Source organism: Rana temporaria, chromosome 2 (assembly GCF_905171775.1).
Source record: "Rana temporaria chromosome 2, aRanTem1.1, whole genome shotgun sequence".
NCBI lineage: Eukaryota > Metazoa > Chordata > Amphibia > Anura > Ranidae > Rana > Rana temporaria.
In genome coordinates this window covers 216,030,022-216,052,745 of record NC_053490.1, presented here as the reverse complement: position 1 = coordinate 216,052,745, position 22,724 = coordinate 216,030,022, and the positions used below count along the sequence as shown (strand labels likewise).

General features: G+C 43.8%; 1 protein-coding gene across 1 annotated transcript in view; it reads left to right on the top strand.

Annotated features, from left to right (window-relative positions):
* Window positions 1–6,382: 6,382 nt before the first annotated feature.
* TMEM182 (transmembrane protein 182) overlaps window positions 6,383–22,724 on the top strand; it is a 33,287-nt gene continuing 16,945 nt past the window's right edge. The window contains exons 1-4 of the mRNA XM_040336406.1: window positions 6,383–6,639; window positions 6,776–6,878; window positions 15,669–15,767; window positions 17,836–17,973. Coding sequence (XP_040192340.1) covers window positions 6,499–6,639; window positions 6,776–6,878; window positions 15,669–15,767; window positions 17,836–17,973 — 481 coding nt within the window. The 5' untranslated portion in view covers window positions 6,383–6,498. The remainder of the gene's footprint in view (window positions 6,640–6,775; window positions 6,879–15,668; window positions 15,768–17,835; window positions 17,974–22,724) is intronic.

Here is a 22,724-nt window from a genome sequence, read left to right as displayed (position 1 = left end):
CCTAAGTATTCAGACCCTTTGCTCAGTATTTAGTAGAAGCACCCTTTTGATCTAATACAGAGTCTTTTTGGGAAAGATGCAACAAGTTTTTCACACCTGGATTTAGGGATCCTCTGCCATTCCTCCTTGCCGTTCCTCTCCAGTTCTGTCAGGTTGGATGGTAAACATTGGTGGACTGGACAGCCATTTTTAGGTCTCTCCAGAGATGCTCAGTTGGGTTTATGTCAGGGATCTGGCTGGGCCATTCAAGAAGAGTCACAGAAGTTGTTGTGAAGAAACCCCTTCATTATTTTACTCCTTCATTGTCTTGTTGGAAGGTAAACCTTTGGCCCAGTCTGAGGTCCTGAGCACTCTGGAGAAGGCTTTTGTCCAGGATATCCCTGTACTCGGCCGCATTCATCTTTCCCTCGATTGCAACCAGTCGTCCTGGCCCTGCAGCTGAAAAACACCCCCACAGCATGAAGCTGCCACCACCATGCTTCACTGTTGGGACTGTATTGGACAGGTAATGAGCAGTGCCTGGTTTTCTCCACACATACCGCTTAGAATTAAGGCCAAAAAATCCTATCTTGGTCTCATCAGACCAGAGAATATTATTTCTCACCATCTTGGAGTCCTTCAGGTGTTTTTTTTTTAGCAAACTCCATGCGTGCTTTCATGTGTCTTGCACTGAGGAGAGGCTTCCGACGGGCCGCTCTGCCATAAATCCCGACTGGTGGAGGGCTGCAGTGATGGTTGACTTTCTACAATTTTCTTCCATCTCCTGACTGCATCTCTGGAGCTCAGCCACAATGATCTTTTGATCTTTAGGTTCTTCTTTACCTCTCTCACCAAGGCTCTTCTACCCCGATAGCTCAGTTTGTCTGGACAGCCAGCTCTAGGAAGGGTTCTGGTCATCCCAAACGTCTTCCATTTAAGGATTATGGAGGCCACTGTGCTCTTAGGAACCTTAAGTGCAGCAGATTTTTTTTTTGTAACCTTGGCCAGATCTGTGCCTTGCTACAATTCTGTCTCTGAGCTCTTCAGGCAGTTCCTTTGACCTCATGATTCTCATTTGCTCTGACATGCACTGCGAGCTGTAAGGTCTTATATGGACAGGTGTGTGGCTTTCCTAATTAAGTCCAATCAGTGTAATCTAACACAGCTGGACTTAAAGCGGAGGTTCACCCGCACATGACACTTTTTCCCCTAAGGCTGGGTTCACACTACTACACTACTTTCATCCTACTTTGCTCTGTGTTCAATGTTTCCCTATGAGAGCGTCTTGTAGCATCCTACACAAGTCGGTCCGACTTTGAAAATGCTCCCTGTACTACTTTTGGTCCTACATTGATCCTACTTCAGGCCCATTGAATATCATTGAAGTCGGACCAAAGTAGTATCCTGTTCATGAAAGTAGGATGGATGTAGGACCAATGTAGGATACATGTAGGACCAATGTAGCAGAGCAAAGCAGGATGAAAGTAGTGTAGTAGTGTGAACCCAGCCTGAGGCTGGGTTCACACTACTACACTACTTCCAGTTTTTTTGGCGGACCTGAGCGGGCGCTCCATGCTCCTCTATGGAGCCGCGGATGTCAGCGGTGACATGCACGCTGACATCCGTCCCGCTCCGATCCGCCAAAGTGTGACGGAGGAAAAGCCTACTTTTCCATCCGTCTATCGGATCGGGTGAACACGGACATACGGTCCGTGTTCATCAGATCCCCCCATAGGGGGGAGTGGAGAAAAGACAGGGCGGTCCCTGCACAGTGTGTGGGGACCGCTCTGTCATCCGCCGGCTCAGCGGGGATCAACAGAGCGATCCCCGCTGAGCAAGCGGAGGTGCACGGGGCGGATCATTACTGATCTGCCCCGTGTGAAAGAGGCCCTACTAATATAAAAAAATACACAGCCTGTACTTTCAAACCAGACTGAATCACAGTGAATACTGTGCTGTAAGTAGCTTAATCTGACTTGGTATTCGCTTTTTTGAACCTCTTAAAGAGGAGTTCCACCCAAATTTGGAACTTCCTCCTAACCCACTCCTCTCCCCCTTACATGCCACATTTGGCATGTAATTTTTTTGGGGGGGGGAGTGGGGACTTCAGCAAGAGTGGGACTTCCTGTCCCACTTCCTCCTTCCTGTAGGCGACTAAGCTTAATCGCCTTCAGGAAGGGGCTGCTGTAGGCGATCGCCTAGGACACGTCACAGGTCCTAGGCGATCTCCTGGCCAATTATACGGCGCCGGGCCGCGCCGCTCGCGCATGCGCAGTGCCGCTCGCGCATGCGCAGTGGGTGCCCGGCCGTGAAGCCGAAAGCTGTCACGGCTGGGTGCCCACACTGAGAATGAAAACGCCAGCCGGGGAGGGGGGGGAGAGGAGCGGAGCCCCGGCCGGCGCGTCGCTGGAGCGCTGGAGCAGGTAAGTGTCTGTTTATTAAAAGCCAGCAGCTACACTTTTTGTTGCTGCTGACTTTTAATAAACATACAAATGGCTGGAACTCCCCTTTAAGGAGGGAGTTGCTAATAGACGGAGAGAGCAGAAAGAACAAAATGATTGAGCTGCTGCTCAGTCGCTGTCCAGTCTCTGACATTCAATGCAAACTTTCCCTTGTGCTGCTGGCTGACTCTTATGTACAATTCAAAGTCCTCCCAATCCACCTGTCCCCCGCAGCCGGTGCTGTGGTGATTAATACAGCTGCTGGACCTATCACAGACACTCATCAAGAGTGATGATTGTGTACGCCCATTCTGCTCCCCCCTTCTATTCATAAAAGCTGTACTATAGCTTCTATTAATGATAAGCCAATGATGGAGGATGAAGGTTTGAATGAAAGGTTCACAAATAGAGCTTTCTTTTAGTGGTATCTGATCACCTCTGTTTTTTTTTTTGTTAACCTCTTCCATACAGGGCAGTTATACACACTTCCATACCAGGCCTATTCTGGCACTTCTCTCCTACATGTACAAATCATAATTTTTTTGCTAGAAAATTACGCAGAACCCCCAAACATTATATATGTTTTTTTAGCAGACACCCTAGGGAATAAAACGACGGTCATTGAAACCTTTTATCTTGCACGGTATTTGCGCAATAATTTTTCAAACGCCTTTTTTTTGGAAAAAAATTGTTTCATGTATTAAAAAAAATTAAAAATAGTAAATTTAGCCCAATTTTTTTGTAAAATAGGAAAGATGATGTTACACCGAGTAAATAGATACCTAACATGTCACGCTTTAAAATTGCGCACACTCATGGAATGGCGCCAAACTTCGGTACTTAAAAATCTCCATAGGCAACGATTTGAAAATTTTTACAGGTTACCAGTTTAGATTTACAGAGGAGATCTAGTGCTAGAATTGTTGCTGGCACTCTAACGCACGCGGCGATACCTCACATATGTGGTTTAAACGGCGTTTACATATGTCGGCGGGACTTGCGTGTGCGTTCGCTTCTGCGCGCAAGCTACCGGGGACAGGGGCGTTAACATTTTTAATTTTATTTCTTTTTTTTTTTTTATATATTTATTTCTTTTTTTACACTTTTTTTTTTAATTTTTTATTTTTTTTTGATCACTTTTATTCCTATTACAAGGAATGTAAACATCCCTTGTAATAGGAATGTGTGTGACAGGTACTCTTTATGGAGAGATGCGGGGTCAATAAGACCCCACATCTCTCCTCCAGGCTGGAAAGCATGAAATCGGTGAAAAAAAATTCACCGATCTCATGCTTGCTGTTGCTTAGCAGCCGCAATCGTGGCTTTGTTTACTTACGGGGACCCGGGCGTGACGTCATCACATCGCGCCCGGGTCCTCCCACGGTCATAGAGATGACTGGTGACCATCTGGTCACCAGTCATCTCTATGCTTCCTGCGAGCGCCGGACGATTCGTTCTCCGGGCCCCCGATGGCACGGGAGAGCCCGGAGAAGCACCGGAGAACCACCGCCTGTAAGAACGATCTAGCGGCGGAACCGCCGCTATGATCGTTCTTACGTTGTGCAGAATCGCCGGCACAAGAGAAGGATATCTGAATGATGCCTCTATCTGCAGGCATCATTCAGATATCCCCCTGCAAATCCCAGGACGTCATATGACGTCCACTCTGAACGGCAGAGGTTCTTTGTGGACGTCATTTTACTATGGGCCGGTAGGGAAGTGGTTAAAAATGTTGAAAATTTCGAAAAAAATAAAAAACAGTTTTAGATTTTGATATAAAATTTTTGATGTATGCTGATGAGGCTGCACTGCACTGATGGGCACTGATAGGCTGCTTTGATGGGCACTGATGAGGTGGCACTGGAGAGCACTGATAGGTGGCACTGGAGAGCACTGATAGGTGGCACTGGTGGGTATGGAGAGGTACTGACAGGCACTGAAGGGCATTGATAGGTGGCACTGAAGGAAACTGATAGGTGGCACTGATAGGTGGCATTGATGGGCACTGATAGGTGGCAGTGATGGGCACTGTTAGGTGACACTGATAGGCAATACTGCTAGGTGGCACTGATGAAGCATTGATTGTCACCACTGGTTGGCATGATAGGTGGCACGCGTGGGTATTGATTGGTGGCGCTGATATACACTGGTGAGCACAGATTGGTGGCACTGTTGGCACTGGCAGGCGGCACTGGTGGGCACAGGTGTCCCTTACACAGAAGCCGGTGATCTGCAATTTTTTCTCCTCACAGAAGCCGCCGATCTGTGATCACCTGAATCTCATTGCCTCTGTGTTAACAGCATGTGCTGCGCGCGCTCTGCAGGGGGCGCGCAGGTATCGTGCAAAGGGGAGGATGTCTATTGACGGCCCCCCGGCAATGTAGGTCTGCGCTGTAGGCGTCATTTGGCTATAGCACGGACGGGAAGCGGTTAAACCAACAACAAACAAGATGATGCAGACTTTCTCAAGTATAACACAGTGGGGTTGATTTACTAAAACTGGAAAGTGCAAAATATGGTGCAGTTGTATATGGTAGCCAATCAGCTTCTAATTTCAGCTTGTTCAATTAAGCTTTTCCAAAAAACCTGAAAGCTGATTGGTTTCTATGCAGAGCTGGACCTGATTTTCTACTCTCACTTTTAGTAAATCAACCCCATTGTGCCTCAAGTGTGCACTATGTCGCTTTAACTGACAATTGCGCGGTCGTGCAATGCTGTACCCAAACACTAGTAATGGCGGCGATCTGTGATTTTTATCGGGACTGCGACATTATGGCGGACAGGTCGGACACTTTTGGCACATTTTTAGGACCATTGACAATTTTACAGCGATCAGTGCTATACAAATTCACTGATTACTGTAAAAATGCCACTGGCAGTGAAGGGGTTAACATTGAGGGACGATCAAGGAGTTAATTGTGTTCCCTAATTTGTGTTCTAACTGAAGGGGGTATGAGACTTACTAGGGGAAATGACAGATCACTGTTCATACTTGTATAAACATATGACAAGTCATTTGTCCCCTGAAAGAGCCGGGAGCTGTGTGTTTACACACACAGATCCACGGTTCCCGCTGTGTCACAAGCGATTGCAGGTGCCCGGCGGTCTTCACGCCTGCCGGGCACTCGCATCGGCTCCAAGGGCGAGCAGTGGGTGCTCACGCGCCCCTAGTGGCCACAGGGCAAAGCAACGTAACATAACGTTGTTTCGCAGTGCGGCGGCTGGTCGGCAAGTGGTTAAACCTAGTACACAAGGGCCTAATATCAGGCGATATCAGCTGGTTCAATGAAAAACGTCCAACATTTGGCCCGTGTGTATGGCAGCCGGTCTGACAGAAACGTCTGTCGGACGTGCATGCCGGAAAACAGCAGCCGACAGACTCCCGATCAGCCAATAGCTGAGAGCGCTGGCCGGAGTGTCCTGGCGGGGGGGTTGTCTCTCTGTCAGAACACAATAGCACAGCAGGGAGATTGCAGTACTAACATTAGATAGTTAGTTCAGCGGCTCTGATCTGAGCTGTCATGTTTTCTTCCTTCAAAAAAATAAAAACTATCGTTGTGTGCTTTAATCAGTGCTTTTTGTTTCCCGCTGCTTCTCAAAAATATGATATATATGTACTGTGTGTAAGTGATTTACTGAAAAGCTCACATCGCCCGCACCTTAAAAATGTATATTGTTTCGTCTTATGTGAGGCAAGTTTTCTGTAACACACAAACATAAAAACACATTTATTGTATGATATTGCAGATAGCAGCCTAGGCCTGTATAACTAGTAGAAATCTTGAGTGGCAAACATGACAAAGTGTTACATGTTGATAACATGATTTTTCAGGTTGTTTCTTCTACAAAGCAACATGCCCTACCAATGAGTGATGTGTATTCCTGACTCCACAAAAAGGTCAGTTATTTTTGCCTGGACACTCCCTAGCACAGCAACATAGCAGAGCTGCTTAATCAAAATCCTGAAATAGAAGCCCCTACCCATCTTGTAGTCTTCTAGTTAGCTGGCTGTAAACTGCTAGAGGAACATATCCCTGATCAGACGAGGAAAATCACATTTTCGAATACTTTCTGACTGATGATGAAGTTAAGCATTGGGTTATTTTTTGGTGGTCTTTTTGGCGCTCTTGGAATTTTAGTCCTTTTGGTAGCATTTGGATCAGACTACTGGCTTCTTGCTAAAGAAGTGGACAAATGCTCAGGAAATCAAGGGGTTGAGGTTAGTGTTACTGTTTTGTAGCTGCTCCTACTTATTATGTTCTCATAGGCTTTTATAGGTTTACATTCTAAATATTTTGTACTGTATGTGAAATAACAATAAATCAGTTATATTTTATGCTGTGCATTTTCTATAGGGGTCTGATCCAGCCCTTTTGCACCACGAGGGATTCTTTTGGAGATGTTGGTTTACCATGGATGTAGGACCAGATAACAACAGCATGGCAGCTTTTTGGATCAGTAAGATACCTTATATTTTGTCTAATAAGTTGTGTGCACAAATGTTCAAATGTTTTTTCTCTTTTTGTATTGTGATTATCCTGTATTTACATTTTATTTCTCATTACCATTTTTAAGCTTTTCTGGTTAGTACATACAGATCATTTTACTATTGCTGTCTAAGTGCCAGCATAGAAATGTGGCAAAATGAGTACAGATCCCATAATTGAGAACTGAGCTGCACTGTTATTATTAGGGACTATCTCTATATGATAAATGATATAAACTGTGGGGTTTTTGAAGGAGGATTACATTTTTTGTGTATCCTCATAGGGTGACAATGTGGATACAGCAGTAAGGCCTCGTACACACGCATGGTTTACTCGGCAAGAACCAGCAAGAAAACTGCTGGCAGAGCTTTCTTGCCGAGTAAACCGAGCGTGTGTACGAGGCTTTCAGGTTTCTCGCCAAGAAAACTGCCTAAAATCTTGACGAGAAAAATAGAGAACCTGCTCTCTATTTTCTCGTTGTGATTCTCGGCAGTGTTTTCCTGACGAGAAACCCAGAGAGTGTGTATACTTACCTGGGCTTGCTCGAAATTACTTTGACGCATGCACGGTAGCTTCCTAGGCATAGGTAGGGTGCAGCAAGATGGCGGAACTGCGTTCTTGCCTTCCAAAAGAACCGCAGTTCTTTTGAAAGGAGTGTCTGTACACTCGGGCGGCAAGAGATTCTAGCCAAGAATCTTGTCAGGAAAAACAACGTTTTTTTCCTGACGAGATCCTGGCACGTGTGTACAGGGCTTCACAGTGTGCCAACGTCCCGATCTTATATGTAAATAGAACTAAGAACTAAGGAAATTGGACTTTTAGAGGCACACGGGTAAGTATTGTAAAACACTAGAAGTTTTTATTGTTGACATTTTTTTTTAAAAGAACAATTAAACACGTAAAATTGTTTGTAACAACATTATTAAATGGCCCTTTCAAGTGTTATCATAGCATTTCCAATGGTATACAGTTGTATCAAAATAATTCAAAACATACAGTAAAGTGAAAAAAAAAATGGCGATACAAATGTGGAATGGATAACCATGAAGAGGTAGTCCAGATGTAGAAAAGAACTTGCTCTACATGTTACGTGTCTAGCAGGCCCGGACTGGCCATAGGGCATACTAGGCATATGCCTGGTGGGCGGCGGCCCGCGGGCCACATGTCACACCCCCCCCCCCCAGTGTAACCTACATGGGGTCCAGAACTGTTAGGGGGTTGTCTGTGTAACAAAATAAATGTGGGGGGCTGTGTAATGTAAAGGGGTTCAGAGGTGCTGTGCTATATAATGTAAAGGGGTCCAGAGGTGCAGAGGGCTGTTAAATGTAAAAGTGTCCAGAGGTGCAAGGTGCTGTGTAATGTAAAGGGGTCCAGAGGTACAAGGTGCTGGAACCCCACATCCACATCCCATCTTTAAACGCTGCCGTGAAGCACCGCTGAAGCCCCCCCCCACCCCCCCAGGCTGCTCAGTCTAAAATGCCTGGGCCTATTTTTTGTCCCAGTCCGGGCCTGGCATCTAGAAACGTTTCTTCAGGAGCATGAATGTCTAATAAAATATAAACAAACAAAGAAAGTATAATTATACTTTCTTTGTTTGTTTATATATATATATTTTATTAGACATTCATGCTCCTGAAGAAGTGTTTATAGACGCGTAACATGTAGAGCCATTTAGGGTCATTTAATAATGTTGTTACAAACAATTTTACGTGTTTAATTGTTTAAAAAAAAAAAAAATCGACAATAAAAACTTCTAGGGCCAGATTCACAGAAAAAGTACCCTGGAGTATCTGCTGATACTCCGGCGTACTTTCAAATTTGCCGCGTCGTATCTTTATTTGTAATTCACAAACAAAGATACAACGGCTTTAGGCTAAGATCCGACAGGCGTACGGCTTCGTACACCTTCGGATCTTAGGATGCAATACTTTGGCGACCGTTGGGTGGAGTTTGCGTCGTTTTCCGCGTTGGGTATGCAAATTAGCTGTTTACCGCGATCCACGAAGGTACGCGCGTTCGTCACATTCTCTTACGTCGTCGCTAGTCGGTTTTTCCCGTCGTAAAGTTGCACTTTCTATTTAGGTGGTGTAATATTAGACAGCCCATGTTAAAGTATGGCCGTCGTTTCCGCGTCGAATTTTACATTTTTTTTTTTTTCGTAAGACGTCCGGGAATACGAAAGGACGTAACGCATGTCGCCGTTCAAAAAACACGTCGGGGCGCCGTAATTTCGCACAAAGCACAGCGGGAAATTTCCTAATGGAGCATGCGCAGAAAGTTCGGCGCGGTACACGCCCCATTTGAATTAGGCGGGCTTGCGTCGGATGGCTTTACCCTACGCCGCCGCAAGTTTACAGGCAAGTGCTTTGTGAATCAAGCACTTACGCCGAAAACTTGCGGTGGTGTAACGTAAACAGGATACGTTACGCCGCCGTAATTCTACATGAATCTGGCCCCTAGTGTTTTACAATACTTACCCGTGTGCCTCTAAATGTTCACTTTCCTTAGTTCTTAGTTCTATTTACAAACAGTGGGGTTTATTTACTAAAGGCAAATCCACTTTGCACTACAAATACACTGCTAATGCACTTGGAAGTGCAGTCGCTGTAGATCGGATAGGGACATGCAAAATAAAAAACATGATTGGATAATAGAAATCAGCAGAACATCCCCTCATTTTAGATCTTCCCCTCAGATCTACAGCGACTGCATAGCTCCCAACTGTCCCTGATTTGGAGCAATGTCCCTCTGTCTCTCTTTCCTCCTCATCTCTCCCTCATTTTGATCTGATCTATAGAGTTGTATATAAAATGCACGTTTTATCTTTCAAAAAGTGTTTTACAGCATTAAACCTTTCATCTGGTTTCTAAATTGCTGCATTTGTAAATTCCAAAAGCCAATATAAAGGAATAGTAGTGGTAAAAAAAAGCACTTGTGGATTTAACCAATCTTGTTTTTTTTTGTGCAATTCTCCTTTAAGGAGGTGTGGCAAGGGGTGTGTCCTATGCCTGAATACTTTTTCTGATAGGTGACCCTCGTTCCCATTTCAAAGTTGGGAGGTATGCGACTGCACTTCCCAGTGCACTTCCATATGCATTAGTAGTGCACTTGTAGTAAATTAACCCCATTGTTCAATCTAAGGTGTTTAGAGAAATGTAATCTTAAATAGTTCTGCACTTAGAGGTTTTGCAGTTTTTCACAATGCAGTTTGTCCGAGCTACCTGTGGCTTGACACCAAGGGCAGGCTTCCATAAAGCTGTAAGTTCATTCATCAAAATGTTGTTAGTTATTTATGGACTGCTTGCAAAGAGCACTGCAGATCTAGGTCACTGAATGTCTAGGGCTCTCCAGCATTAGGTAACATTGGGTTCAGAGAATGGGAGGATTCTTGTGGCAGACACCATCATTGTGAATGCCTGAAAGCGATATTAAACCCAAAAACAAAAATGTTAGATATTTCAGCTGATCAACACTGCGCTCATTTTCTTTTTAGGCATCTTTTAAGTCCCATACACACAGGCCGAATGTCGGGAGACATCCGCCAGTGAAAAAAATAAAAATCCACGGTTTTGTTGTCCGAATGTCCGATCATGTGTCCATTTACATCTCTGCGTATGGGAGTGACAATCGCGGTAAAAAATATAGTCTGGGAATGCCGTTGCCCAAAGGAAGCTCCTGTATTTCTTTTGGGTGACAGGCGTCCCGCAATTCTTTTTGCGTTTTTTTACCTTGATTGTTGCCAGGCGAATCACGGGAAAATTGCGCCGTATTTGGGGTGCTATTAAAATCAACGGACAATGCACCAGGAACGCACAGGCATCCCGTGATTTGCCGCTGTTGCAATTGGGAACGCAGAGATATGAACGGAGCTTTAGAGTGTCTCAACTTTGGATGGAGGAACAAGAGAGACACCTTTGAACAATGTGAATCTGGGAAGGGGGAAGTGTTAGTTGCATTAGCAGATTTAGGTGGACTAAACTAACAAATTAGAGCTGAATTCCAGCTAATAGTTTTCAAGGAGTTACAGAAACAGTTTTTCTCTACCTTTAGGGTAAAGTTTTTACAAATTTTATAAATAAATAAAGGCTGACCATTGTAAGCATCCCTGTCAGTGTTAAACTCGACGTGCCAAACACATCGAGTTCCTCGGCCAGTTCAGCCCTGAAGCCGCCGAGGAGCTCGGCGGGCCGAGAGCTCCCATAGAACAACGAGAAAATAGAGAACATGTTCTCTATTTTCTCGACGAGTTCCTCGGCGGCTCCATCAGGCCAAAAGTGTACACACGACAGAGTTTCTCGGCAGAATCCGGCTCTGACCGAGTTTCTCGCCGAATTCTGCCGAGAAACTCTGTCGTGTGTACGAGGCCTCTGTCTCAAACCTCTAACTGCCACTTTTCCTGGATAGCTTGGTCTGTTAAAGGAAGTTGAAAAACAGACTTATGCCCTGTACACACGATCGGTTCGTCTGATGAAAACGGGCCGATGGATTTTTTCATCAGATATCCGATGAAGCTGACTTTCATCAGTCTTGCCTACACACCGGTTAAAAATTCTGATCGTGTCCAACGCGGCGACGTAAAACACCACGATGTGCTGAGAAAAATTAAGTTCAATGCTTCCAAGCATGCGTTGACTTGATTTTGAGCATGCATGGATTTCTGACCAATGGATTTCCCCACAGACGATCGTTTTTTTTCTATAGTATTTTTTAACCATACGAAAATTTTAAAACAGGTTCTTTTTTTTTTCACCAATGGGAAAAAACTGATGGGGCACACAAACGATCGGTTCGTCCGATGAAAACGGTCCGTTTTCATCAGACGAACCGATCGTGTGTACAGGGCATAACTGGTAGGATCACCAGTTGAAAATACAAGAAAACAGCCTAAAAAAAATTAATGCCGCCAAAACTTTTAAGAATTGGTAAGCTGCAATAAAATATATTTTTGTTTTTGGGTTTAATACTGTTTTAGGTATATTTACTCCAAAGTAAATAAGTGTGGAGGTTGTGAAAATGGGCCCTTACTTCTGAGCTCATAGGGTTTCTACAGAAATCAGTCTCTTTTACTTGGTCAGTACCATGAACCACAATTTTAGAAATCAGGAGATTAAGTGTAAAATGTTACTCTACAGTGCTACTTGATTGCCTATCTGTTTTTACTCAAAGACACCCCTTCATCTTTGTTTAATAGCACATCTTGTTCATATCATGTATCAGGCACAGTAGGTTCAATAAATTGCAGCTTTATATTTAGCATATTGATAGCCATCCACTTTTATGTTCTTTAAGGACAGCGATAAATATGCAAGCTGCATATTTTCCCCTCGTTTTCTTGAAGCAGCACACTTACCGATATGCAGATGTTTAAAAAACAACAAAAAAACAGTCTAGCCTTCATCTATGACTTAATTGGTGTATGAATGAACATGGATCTGTTTTTTTTAAAAATACTTCTCTACTCTGTAAAAAAAAAAAAAAACTAATGAGCACCATAGTACCATACACAACAAGCATACATAACAAGTTGTTATGTACAATCTCCGCTCACTGTACCACCCCAACAAATAGTAGCAAGGAGTCAGACCAAACGATCCAACCTGCATGATGCCAGTTCAGCCATTGGCATTTTCTCCCCATACACAGATAACAGTATTATTGTACTGTGATTGTCGGGTGCAAAAATGTATTAGTACTTTAAATGTTAGCTTATGCAGAAGTTTGTGAAATTCCATGAAAATAGCTTCCTACATTATAGTGCATATCTTTCGCGTTGCTGGATAGGAAACTTTATAAATGGAAAGTACAGGGAGTGGACAGAATAACTTAAATACCACACGGAAAAGTCGTTTAAAGTTGAAATCCAGGCAGATAGCTAAACAGTCAGATAAAATAATAAATACTCAGATCTGCCAAAAGATCTGTATATCCGTTAAGGCCTGGTTCACACCTATGCAGGTTGCTGTTTGCATATTACAGGTGCATTTTGCATTTTTCAATACACGCTTTTGATCCATTGAAGTCTATGTAACCAAAAAACAGAAAAATGTGCTTTAAAGGGGTTGTAAACCTTCGTGTTTTTTCACCTTAATGCATCCTATGAAAAAACACCTTGCACTCTCTGGCCCCCCCGTGCCCCCGTTTTACTTACCTGAGGTCCGAACTTCCGTGGGCTTGTTCCCGCATCACATTCCAAGCGTCTTGTTGGCTCTTCATTGGTTAGATTGATAGCAGCGCAGCCATTGGTTCCTGCTGCTGACAATCAAATCAATGATGCCGCGTGCCAGGGCGGAGCCGAGTCATACACTTGGCGGCTATGGCCACCTAGTGTATCATATGGGAGCACGCCCGCAAGGTAACCCCCTCGGAGGAGAGCTTCCCAGAGGGGGTTAGCTCTTGCGGGGAGGAGTCGCGAGAGCCACCATGGGACTCCAGGAGAGGACGATCGGGGCCACTCTGTGCAAAACGAACTGCACAGTGGAGGTAAGTATAACATGTTTTTTTTTTTTAACTGAACCCATACAACCCCTTTAAGGGTGGATTCACACCTATGCATTGTTAGTGCTTTTTGCATTTTGCAGATTTGCACTACAGAACGTGTTCCATAGGAAACCATGTTAAAGACTGTAGTGCAAATCTGCACAATGCAAAAAGCGCTAAAACTGCATAGGTGTGAATCCAGCCTAAGCCTCTACACACAATCAGATTTTCCGACAAAAAAAATCCGACCGTTTGTATGCTCCATCAGACAATTGTTTTATAGCATGCTTTAAAATTGATGCCAACAGTACTTCCTATTTTTTTTGGTGGCAGAGGAGGGAGTAAACTTCCTGGACCAAGCAGTGCTTATCCACTTAAGACCCAGATCATTATGCAGGTTAAGGACCTTGCCCCTTTTTGCGATTCGGCACTGCCTCGCTTTAACTGACAATTGCGCGATCGTGCGACGTGGCTCCCAAACAATATTGGCGTCCTTTTTTTCCCACAAATAGAGCTTTCTTTTGGTGGTATTTGATCACCTCTCAATATTTTTTACTTTTTGCTATAATAAATATCCCCCAAAAATATATCAAAAATTTTTTTTTACCTCAGTTTAGGCCGATACGTATTCTTCTACCTATTTTTGCCCAAAAAAATTGCAATAAGCGTTTATCGATTGGCTTGCGCAAAATGTATAGCATTTACAAAATAGGGGATAGTTTTATTGCATTTTTATTAATATTTATTTTTTTACTACTAATGGCGGCGATCAGCGATTTTTTTCGTGACTGCGACATTATGGCGGACACATCGGACAATTTTGACACATTTTTGGGACCATTGTCATTTTCACAGCAAAAAGTGCTATAAAAATGCACTGTTTACTGTGAAAATTTAAATTGCAGTTTAGGAGTTAACCACTAGGGGGCACTGTAGGGGTTAAGTGTGACCTCATATGTGTTTCTAACTGGACGTGTGACGTCAGTGATCGTCTTTCCCTATATCAGGGAACAGACGATCACTGACACTGCTACAATGAAGAACGGGGAAGGTGTGTTTACACACACCTCTCCCAGTTCTTCAGCTCCGGTGACCGATCATGGGACACCGGCGGCGATCAGGTCCGTGGGTCCCGCGGGCGCGGTCACAGAGCTCGCGACCCCACAGCTGGGCTTAAAGAGACACGTACAGGTACGTGATTGTGCCCAGCCGTGCCATTATGCCGACGTATATCGGCGTGAATGGGTCCTTAAGTGGTTAAGCTAAGGCCGGCCATGCTTGGTTCAAATTGTAAATGGACAGGCTGAATGTACCAAGTTGATTAAAGCGGAGTTCCGGCCACAATTTCACTTTTTAAATATAAATACCCCTGTAATACACAAGCTTAATGTATTCTAGTAAAGTTAGTCTGTAAACTAAGGTCCGTTTTGTTAGATTGTTACAGCATTTAGACACTTTATAAAATACAAATTGACTGGGGCCATCTTAAGTGTGGGCATCATGAAGCCAGACTGTATGACTTCCTGGATTTCAGCCTTGCAGATCTAGCACATGCTCAGTGCTGCACAAGCAGTGTCAGATCAGGTTTCAGCACCTGTGCTGTCCAAGTCACATGATTCTTTGAGACTGGGGAGTGCACAGACTCCTGGAAAGTTACACCCACTACACTCCCAGGAGTTTGTGCGGTGTAGGTTAGGAAGCATTAAGCACCTAGGTGCAGGAAGTGGGAAGATTAACTATTCTGCCTAGCAACAACACTTTGAAGGCATCTAAAAAAAAATGTTTTTTCGTAAAGGACTAATGACATTTTTTTTAAACTACTGATGTAATGTTATATTTATGGGTGGAACTCCACTTTAATCGATCGATTGCCAGCCTGTCGGATTCGTTTGCGATTATCAAAAGTAGCTGCTATAGCGAGCGGGGGGGTGGCTTTCCCCGCTTGCCCCAGCCCCCTGTCCGCCAGGAGAAGACAATGGCTTGGCAGGAGCGATTCGCCTATCAACACTGCCTGTGTTGATGGGGGAATCAAGCTAATTTATTTTCTGCAACCCGTGGTTTGCTCCTTGTATGGCTGGCCTAACCCCCGGGGAGGGTGACAGTGACAGGCTGAGATCACAAAGCAATGCCAGTGTTGTTCTCTCTGAAGAGGAGGAGGAATCTGGGACAGTGCTGGGGTAAGTATAGCGTAATAAAAAATGTAATACAAGAGCGGAAAGAAAAAACATAAAAGATGCAATTTTATTTTCACTACACATATTTTGTTTCTTTATTATTTGTATAGCCAATCAAGCTCCAACAAAGAACTGCACTCATGCTTACCTGTCTCCATTCCCAAGGAGTAGAGATAACAGTAATTCTACAGCGTACCACTCGGCAGTAGGTATGTATTGCTTTTGTAAGCTTATATTTGATTGTCAATAATACCTGTTGTTTGTTTACTATTACAATGCTGATATTATAAAGTGAAAGTGTGTGCTGTATACAGGGAGTGCAGAATTATTAGGCAAATGAGTATTTTGACCACATCATCCTCTTTATGCATGTTGTCTTACTCCAAGCTGTATAGGCTCGAAAGCCTACTACCAATTAAGCATATTAGGTGATGTGCATCTCTGTAATGAGAAGGTGTGTGGTCTAATGACATCAACACTCTATATCAGGTGTGCATAATTATTAGTCTACTTCCTTTCCTTTGGCAAAATGGGTCAAAAGAAGGACTTGACAGGCTCAGAAAAGTCAAAAATAGTGAGATATCTTGCAGAGGGATGCAGCACTCTTAAAATTGCAAAGCTTCTGAAGCGTGATCATCGAACAATCAAGCGTTTCATTCAAAATAGTCAACAGGGTCGCAAGAAGCGTGTGGAAAAACCAAGGCGCAAAATAACTGCCCATGAACTGAGAAAAGTCAATCGTGCAGCTGCCAAGATGCCACTTGCCACCAGTTTGGCCATATCTCAGAGCTGCAACATCACTGGAGTGCCCAAAAGCACAAGGTGTGCAATACTCAGAGACATGGCCAAGGTAAGAAAGGCTGAAAGACGACGACCACTGAACAAGACACACAAGCTGAAACGTCAAGACTGGGCCAAGAAATATCTCAAGACTGATTTTTCTAAGGTTTTATGGACTGATGAAATGAGAGTGAGTCTTGATGGGCCAGATGGATGGGCCCGTGGCTGGATTGGTAAAGGGCAGAGAGCTCCAGTCCGACTCAGACGCCAGCAAGGTGGAGGTGGAGTACTGGTTTGGGCTGGTATCATCAAAGATGAGCTTGTGGGGCCTTTTCGGGTTGAGGATGGAGTCAAGCTCAACTCCCAGTCCTACTGCCAGTTTCTGGAAGACACCTTCTTCAAGCAGTGGTACAGGAAGAAGTCTGCATCCTTCAAGAAAAACATGATTTTCATGCAGGACAATGCTCCATCACACGCGTCCAAGTACTCCACAGCGTGGCTGGCAAGAAAGGGTATAAAAGAAGAAAAACTAATGACATGGCCTCCTTGTTCACCTGATCTGAACCCCATTGAGAACCTGTGGTCCATCATCAAATGTGAGATTTACAAGGAGGGAAAACAGTACACCTCTCTGAACAGTGTCTGGGAGGCTGTGGTTGCTGCTGCACGCAATGTTGATGGTGAACAGATCAAAACACTGACAGAATCCATGGATGGCAGGCTTTTGAGTGTCCTTGCAAAGAAAGGTGGCTATATTGGTCACTGATTTGTTTTTGTTTTGTTTTTGAATGTCAGAAATGTATATTTGTGAATGTTGAGATGTTATATTGGTTTCACTGGTAAAAATAAATAATTGAAATGGGTATATATATATTTTTTTTTGTTAAGTTGCCTAATAATTATGCACAGTAATAGTCACCTGCACACACAGATATCCCCCTAAAATAGCTAAAACTAAAAACAAACTAAAACCTACTTCCAAAAATATTCAGCTTTGATATTAATGAGTTTTTTGGGTTCATTGAGAACATGGTTGTTGTTCAATAATAAAATTAATCCTCAAAAATACAACTTGCCTAATAATTCTGCACTCCCTGTATGCTGTGGCCATAGATCTCCTTTAACAGTAGCCACACTATTTGTAATTCATAGCTGAAATACCATTTAGGAGAATGTTGTTCAAAGTGATTATCCTAAACCTAGAATAATTACATTGTAACAGAAAAGCTCAATATTTAACCTGTAGGAATATCAGAAGGAGGCCTGGAATAAAAGTAGTCTTAAAAGTATCATATGCTCCGGATTGCTCAGGATGGATTAAATATTTGCTTAGAGACATATAAAAGAATTGTTGGAATAAGAACATTTTTGAAGCATGCTGGTTAAGGCTTTGTGCGTGGAATACTAATGATTGCGATGTTATATGGATACAGATGTTTTGCTGTACTGTATTTATATAATTAACTAAGACCTTGTGTTTTCTCTTTTTTATTTTAGTATATCGTGGATTTTGGAATATATTTATGCTCCTTGGTATAGTGACTGTTGTTGCAGGAGGTTTCTTCATCATATGTGCGGCTCCTTTCACAAATCACAGGCTTTATAAAGCTGGAGGAGGTCTTTTTATTACTTCTGGTAAGAAAGAGGGGCAGGGAGTTATATGTTTGCAGATGAGACTTGAATCAGTTTATTTAAATTTTTTTGTTCAACCAGCAGGTTGAACGCAAAAAAAGAAATAAATCTGACTCTATTACCCCAACCACACACTAAGAGCCGGTTCACACACAGGCGGCACGACTTTGGGGGCGACTCGGCAAGGCGATCTCAAGACGACTTGAGAGGCAACTTGCAAAATGACTTCTGTTTTGAAGTCAATGCAAGTCGCCCCAAGTTGCAACTTGCGTCGCTCCTATTAGAGCGGTTATATTGAATAGAGCGGACCACGACTTGTCAGGCAGCTGAGTCACCTGACAGGTGGCCCCTGTGTGAACCGGCTCTTAGAGGGTTATTTACGAAAGTCAAATTCACTTTGCATTACAAGTGCAGTTGCTGTAAATCTGAGGGGAAGCTCTTAAATGAGGGGAAGCTTTGAAATGAGGGGAAGCTCTGCTGATTTTATTATCCTGTGCAAGCTAAAATGCTGTTTTTTTCTTTTCCTTGCATGTCCCCCTCAGATCTACAGCGACTGCACTTCCAAGTGCACTTTGCACATATAGCGCAAAGTGTATTTGCCTTTTCCAAAAAAAAAACTTTAATGTGTATAAGGGAATTCTCCCTGATAAGCGATTGCATTCTGACAGCAGGGAGACTTCTCTGCTGTCAGAAAACACTGATCAACCCTGCCAGCTATATTAGGCAGCGCTGATCGAGCAGGGGAAAATCCGACTGGGCGGTTGTACAGAAGTTGATTGGTAGATCGACTTCTGCACAATCGCCTTGCCCATATATAGAATTCTGCTGAACTGGCTGAATTTTGATCCATGTATGGCTGGCTTTATATTATAATTTGAGGGGAAACTTTTTTTAGTTTTAGATAGAGTAAAGAGAGATTAGTTTAATTGTCAGGTTTTTTTTTTTTTATTGCTGTCTGTAACCCTGTTTAGAAGATTTAATCTCCCTTTTTGTCCTGGTGTCCATTGTCGTACAAAGTGAAAGTGAAAGAACAATTTTCCATCAGTTTAGCTTACAAGATACTCTTATATACATTGTTATATTATACACCATGTTCTTCGTGTATATAGAAGCATCATTTTACAACTCAGGCTTTCAGCACAGAGGGCTGACTCATAGCGGACATGTGTTACATACCATACATTCATTTCAGAGGCTCTGTGTGCTTCCATTTGGCAACGTACAGCACGATTACTGTGCTGCATGAAATGTTTTCTGAATAAGGCGACCTGTAGGTATCTAATTAGGGAATTGAAGCATGACCACTCTACACATAGCTCACTTCTTTCTTATTTTCGCATTGGGTGAAGAAAGCTGCCCACTGTAATATACGGTATATGAGGAGCAAGTAAATTAACTGCTATTATTACTGATGGGCTTTAGGAACCTCAGTTCATGCAGGTGCTGCTTTATACAATTTTGTATTTAAATGCTGTTATGCATTGATTCTTGTACACAGTTATAGTGCATTCGGAAAGTATTCACAGCGCTTCACTTTTTCCACATTTTGTTACATGACAGCCTTATTCCAAAATGGATTAAATGAATTCTTTTCCTCAAAACTCTACAAACAATATCCCATAATGACAACATGAAAGATGTTTGTTTGAAAATGTTACCAATTTATTAAAAATAAAAAACGGAAAAGAAAATCGCATGTACATAAGTATTCACAGCCTTTGCTCAATACTTTATTGAAGCATTTTTGGCACCAATTACAGCCTCTAGTCTTTTTCAGTATGATGCTGCAAGTTTGGCACACCTATTTTTGGGCAGTTTCTCCCATTCTCTTTTGCAGGACCTCTCAAGCTCCATCAGGTTGGATGGGGAGCATTGGTGCACTTTGGGATTTTCAGATCCATTTTCAGTTCTCTCCAGAGATGTCCAATCAGGTTCAAGTCTGGGCCAGTCAAAGACCATCACAGAGTTGTCCCTTAGCCACTTTTTTGTTATCTTGGCTGTTTGCTTAGAGTCTTTGTCCTGTTGGAAGATGAACCTTTTGCCCCAGTCTGAGGTCCAGAGTGTTCTGGAGCAGGTTCTCATCAAGGATGCCCCTGTACATTGCTGCATTCATCTTTCCCTTGATCCTGACTAGTCTCCCAGTTCCTGACTCTGAATAACATCCCCACAGCATGATGCTGCCACCACCATGCTTCACTGTAGGGGTGGTATTGGCCAGGTGATGAGCAGTGCCTGGTTTCTTCCAGACATGATTCTTGCCATTCAGGCCAGAGTTCACTCGTTGTTTCATCAGACCACAGAATGTTGTTTATCATGGCTTGAGAGTCCTTCAGGTGACTTTTGGCTAGCTCCAGGTGGCAGTCATGTACCTTTTACTGAGGAGTGTCTTCTGTCTGGCCACTCTACCATACAGGCATGATTGGTGGAGTGCTGCAGAGATTGTTGTTCTTCTGCAAGGTTCTCCTCTCACCACAGAAAAACACTGGAGCTCTGTCAGAGTCACCATCGGGTTCTTGGTCACCTCCCTGTCTAAGGCCCTTCTCCGTTGATTGCACAGTTTGGCTGGGTGGCCCCCACTAGGAAGAGTCCTAGTAGTTCCAAACTTCTTCCATTTACAAATATTCAAGGCCATTGTGCTCATTGGGACCTTCAATGCTGCAGAAAATTTTCTGTACCCTTCCCTAGATCTGTGCCTCAATACAACCCTGTCTCGGAGGTCTACAGACAAGGCCTTGGACTTCATGGCTTGGTTTGTGCTCTGACTGCACTGCACTGTTATCTGTAGGCCCTCATTTAGACAGGTGTGTACCTTTCCAAATCATGTCCAATCAACTGAATTTCCCATGGGTGGACTACAATCAAGTTGCAGAAACATCTGAGGCCGGGTTCACACTATACTACGTCACTTTCATCCTTCTTTGCTCTGCAACAATGCTCCTACACTGATACTACATTGGTCCTACATTTATCCTACATTGGTCCTACATCCATCTGACTTTCATGAACAGGATACTACTTTGATCCGACTTTGCCCTGGACTTGAAGTCCGACTTTCAATGAGCAGGGATCCGACTTGGATCCCTGCCAATATCAGGCACTGTGTTTGATATGAATCTTGAGGGGGAACTCCATGCCAAATTTTAACAAAAAAAACGGCATGGGTTCCCCTCCAAGAGCATATCAGGCCCATGGGTCTGGTGCGGATTTAAAGGGGAACCCCTACGTATGAAAAAATTCATACCAGACCCGTATCCGAGCAGCAGCCCGGCCGGTCAGGAAAGGGGATGGGGACGGGCGAGCGCCCCCCTCCTTAACCATGCCAGGCCGCATGCCCTCAACATGGGGAGGTAGGTGCTCTGGGGCAGGGGGGCGCCCTGCGGCCCCCCCACCCCAAAGCACCCTGCCCCCATGTTGATGAGGACAGGGCCTCTTCCCGACAACCCTAGCTGTTGGTTGTCTGGGTCTGCAGGCGGGGGGCTTATCGGAATCTGGGAGCCCCCTTTACCAAGAAGGCCCCCAGATACCGGCCCCCCATCCTAGGTGAATGAGTATGGGGTACATCGGTGGCGAGGGGGGGGGGTGCCCGGGCTTCTGTCGCCTTCTGCATCCTTCTGCCTTCTCCTTCTGCCTTCTTCTTCTCCTTTTGCCTTCTTCTGCCTTCTTCTTCTTCGCTGTTGACACGTCGCTTCCTCCCGCTGTAATGCCGTGTGCGGCGGCTCCCACCGACTTATATAGGTCTCTTATGACGTCACAGTCCGATCATGCTTCGTGCACCCGGAGCATGATGCTTCCAAAACACGCCCACCACTGTTATTCAGATGGCTGGCGCTCAACAGGGGGCCGGACATCTGAATAGTGGGTGGCAGCGGCAACAATACATACATTCATGCAATGCATAAATCTATGTATTGTTGATTGATGGGTGCAGGAGAGAGGGGGCGGCGCTCCTGCACCCACTATGGACACGCCGCCAATGCTGACAATGCTGATGTCTGCTGTGCCCCCTGTGTTTCTTCATCCACAGGGGCACTTGAATACAGGAGGTGTGTTACTGGCCAGATCACCAAGTGAAAACAGTGGAAAAAAGCATAAACACCTACAAAAATATAGGAATACCAGGCTGAATTTTTTTGTACTTTCACAATTAGAGATTATAGGAATGTTCCACAAATCTTAACCTAATTACGTTTAACTTTGGTCACTGGTTTTCAGTTCAGGTCTATTACATTTCTATTTCAGTTAGTTATCATATAACGACATATAATTACATGCATCATTTGACTGTTTATATATTTAGCAACAACATTACTACTGTAAAATCAAGATTTATAGCACTTCATTTGTAGAAATGTATCTATATTATGCAGCCCTACTATTATTAATAATTGTAATTCAAAGCTCTCATTTGTCATGCATGTACAGTAAGTAAAGGACAGTTCAGCCTATACAGCAAGGCGGTACAAAGAGCAATAATTGTAGAGCAGTTGCTGTAATTCGTACCTTTGCTTAACATAAAAACTCTCTCTCTTTGAATAAAGATGCTGTAGCAAACATTCCCAGAGAGTCCAAGGTTAAGGTAGCTTGTAAAATGCATGCTGAGGGGGAAAGTTAACAGAATTGTGCTAGTGGAGTTTTTTTTTTTTTCAGTCTAAATACGCCCCTGGGTTTGTGGTTGTGCTGGACATTTGCTGGTTAAATAATAGTGGGAATAACCGCCTTGAAACCTATGTCTGGTGGTAGGTTCTCATTGTTCA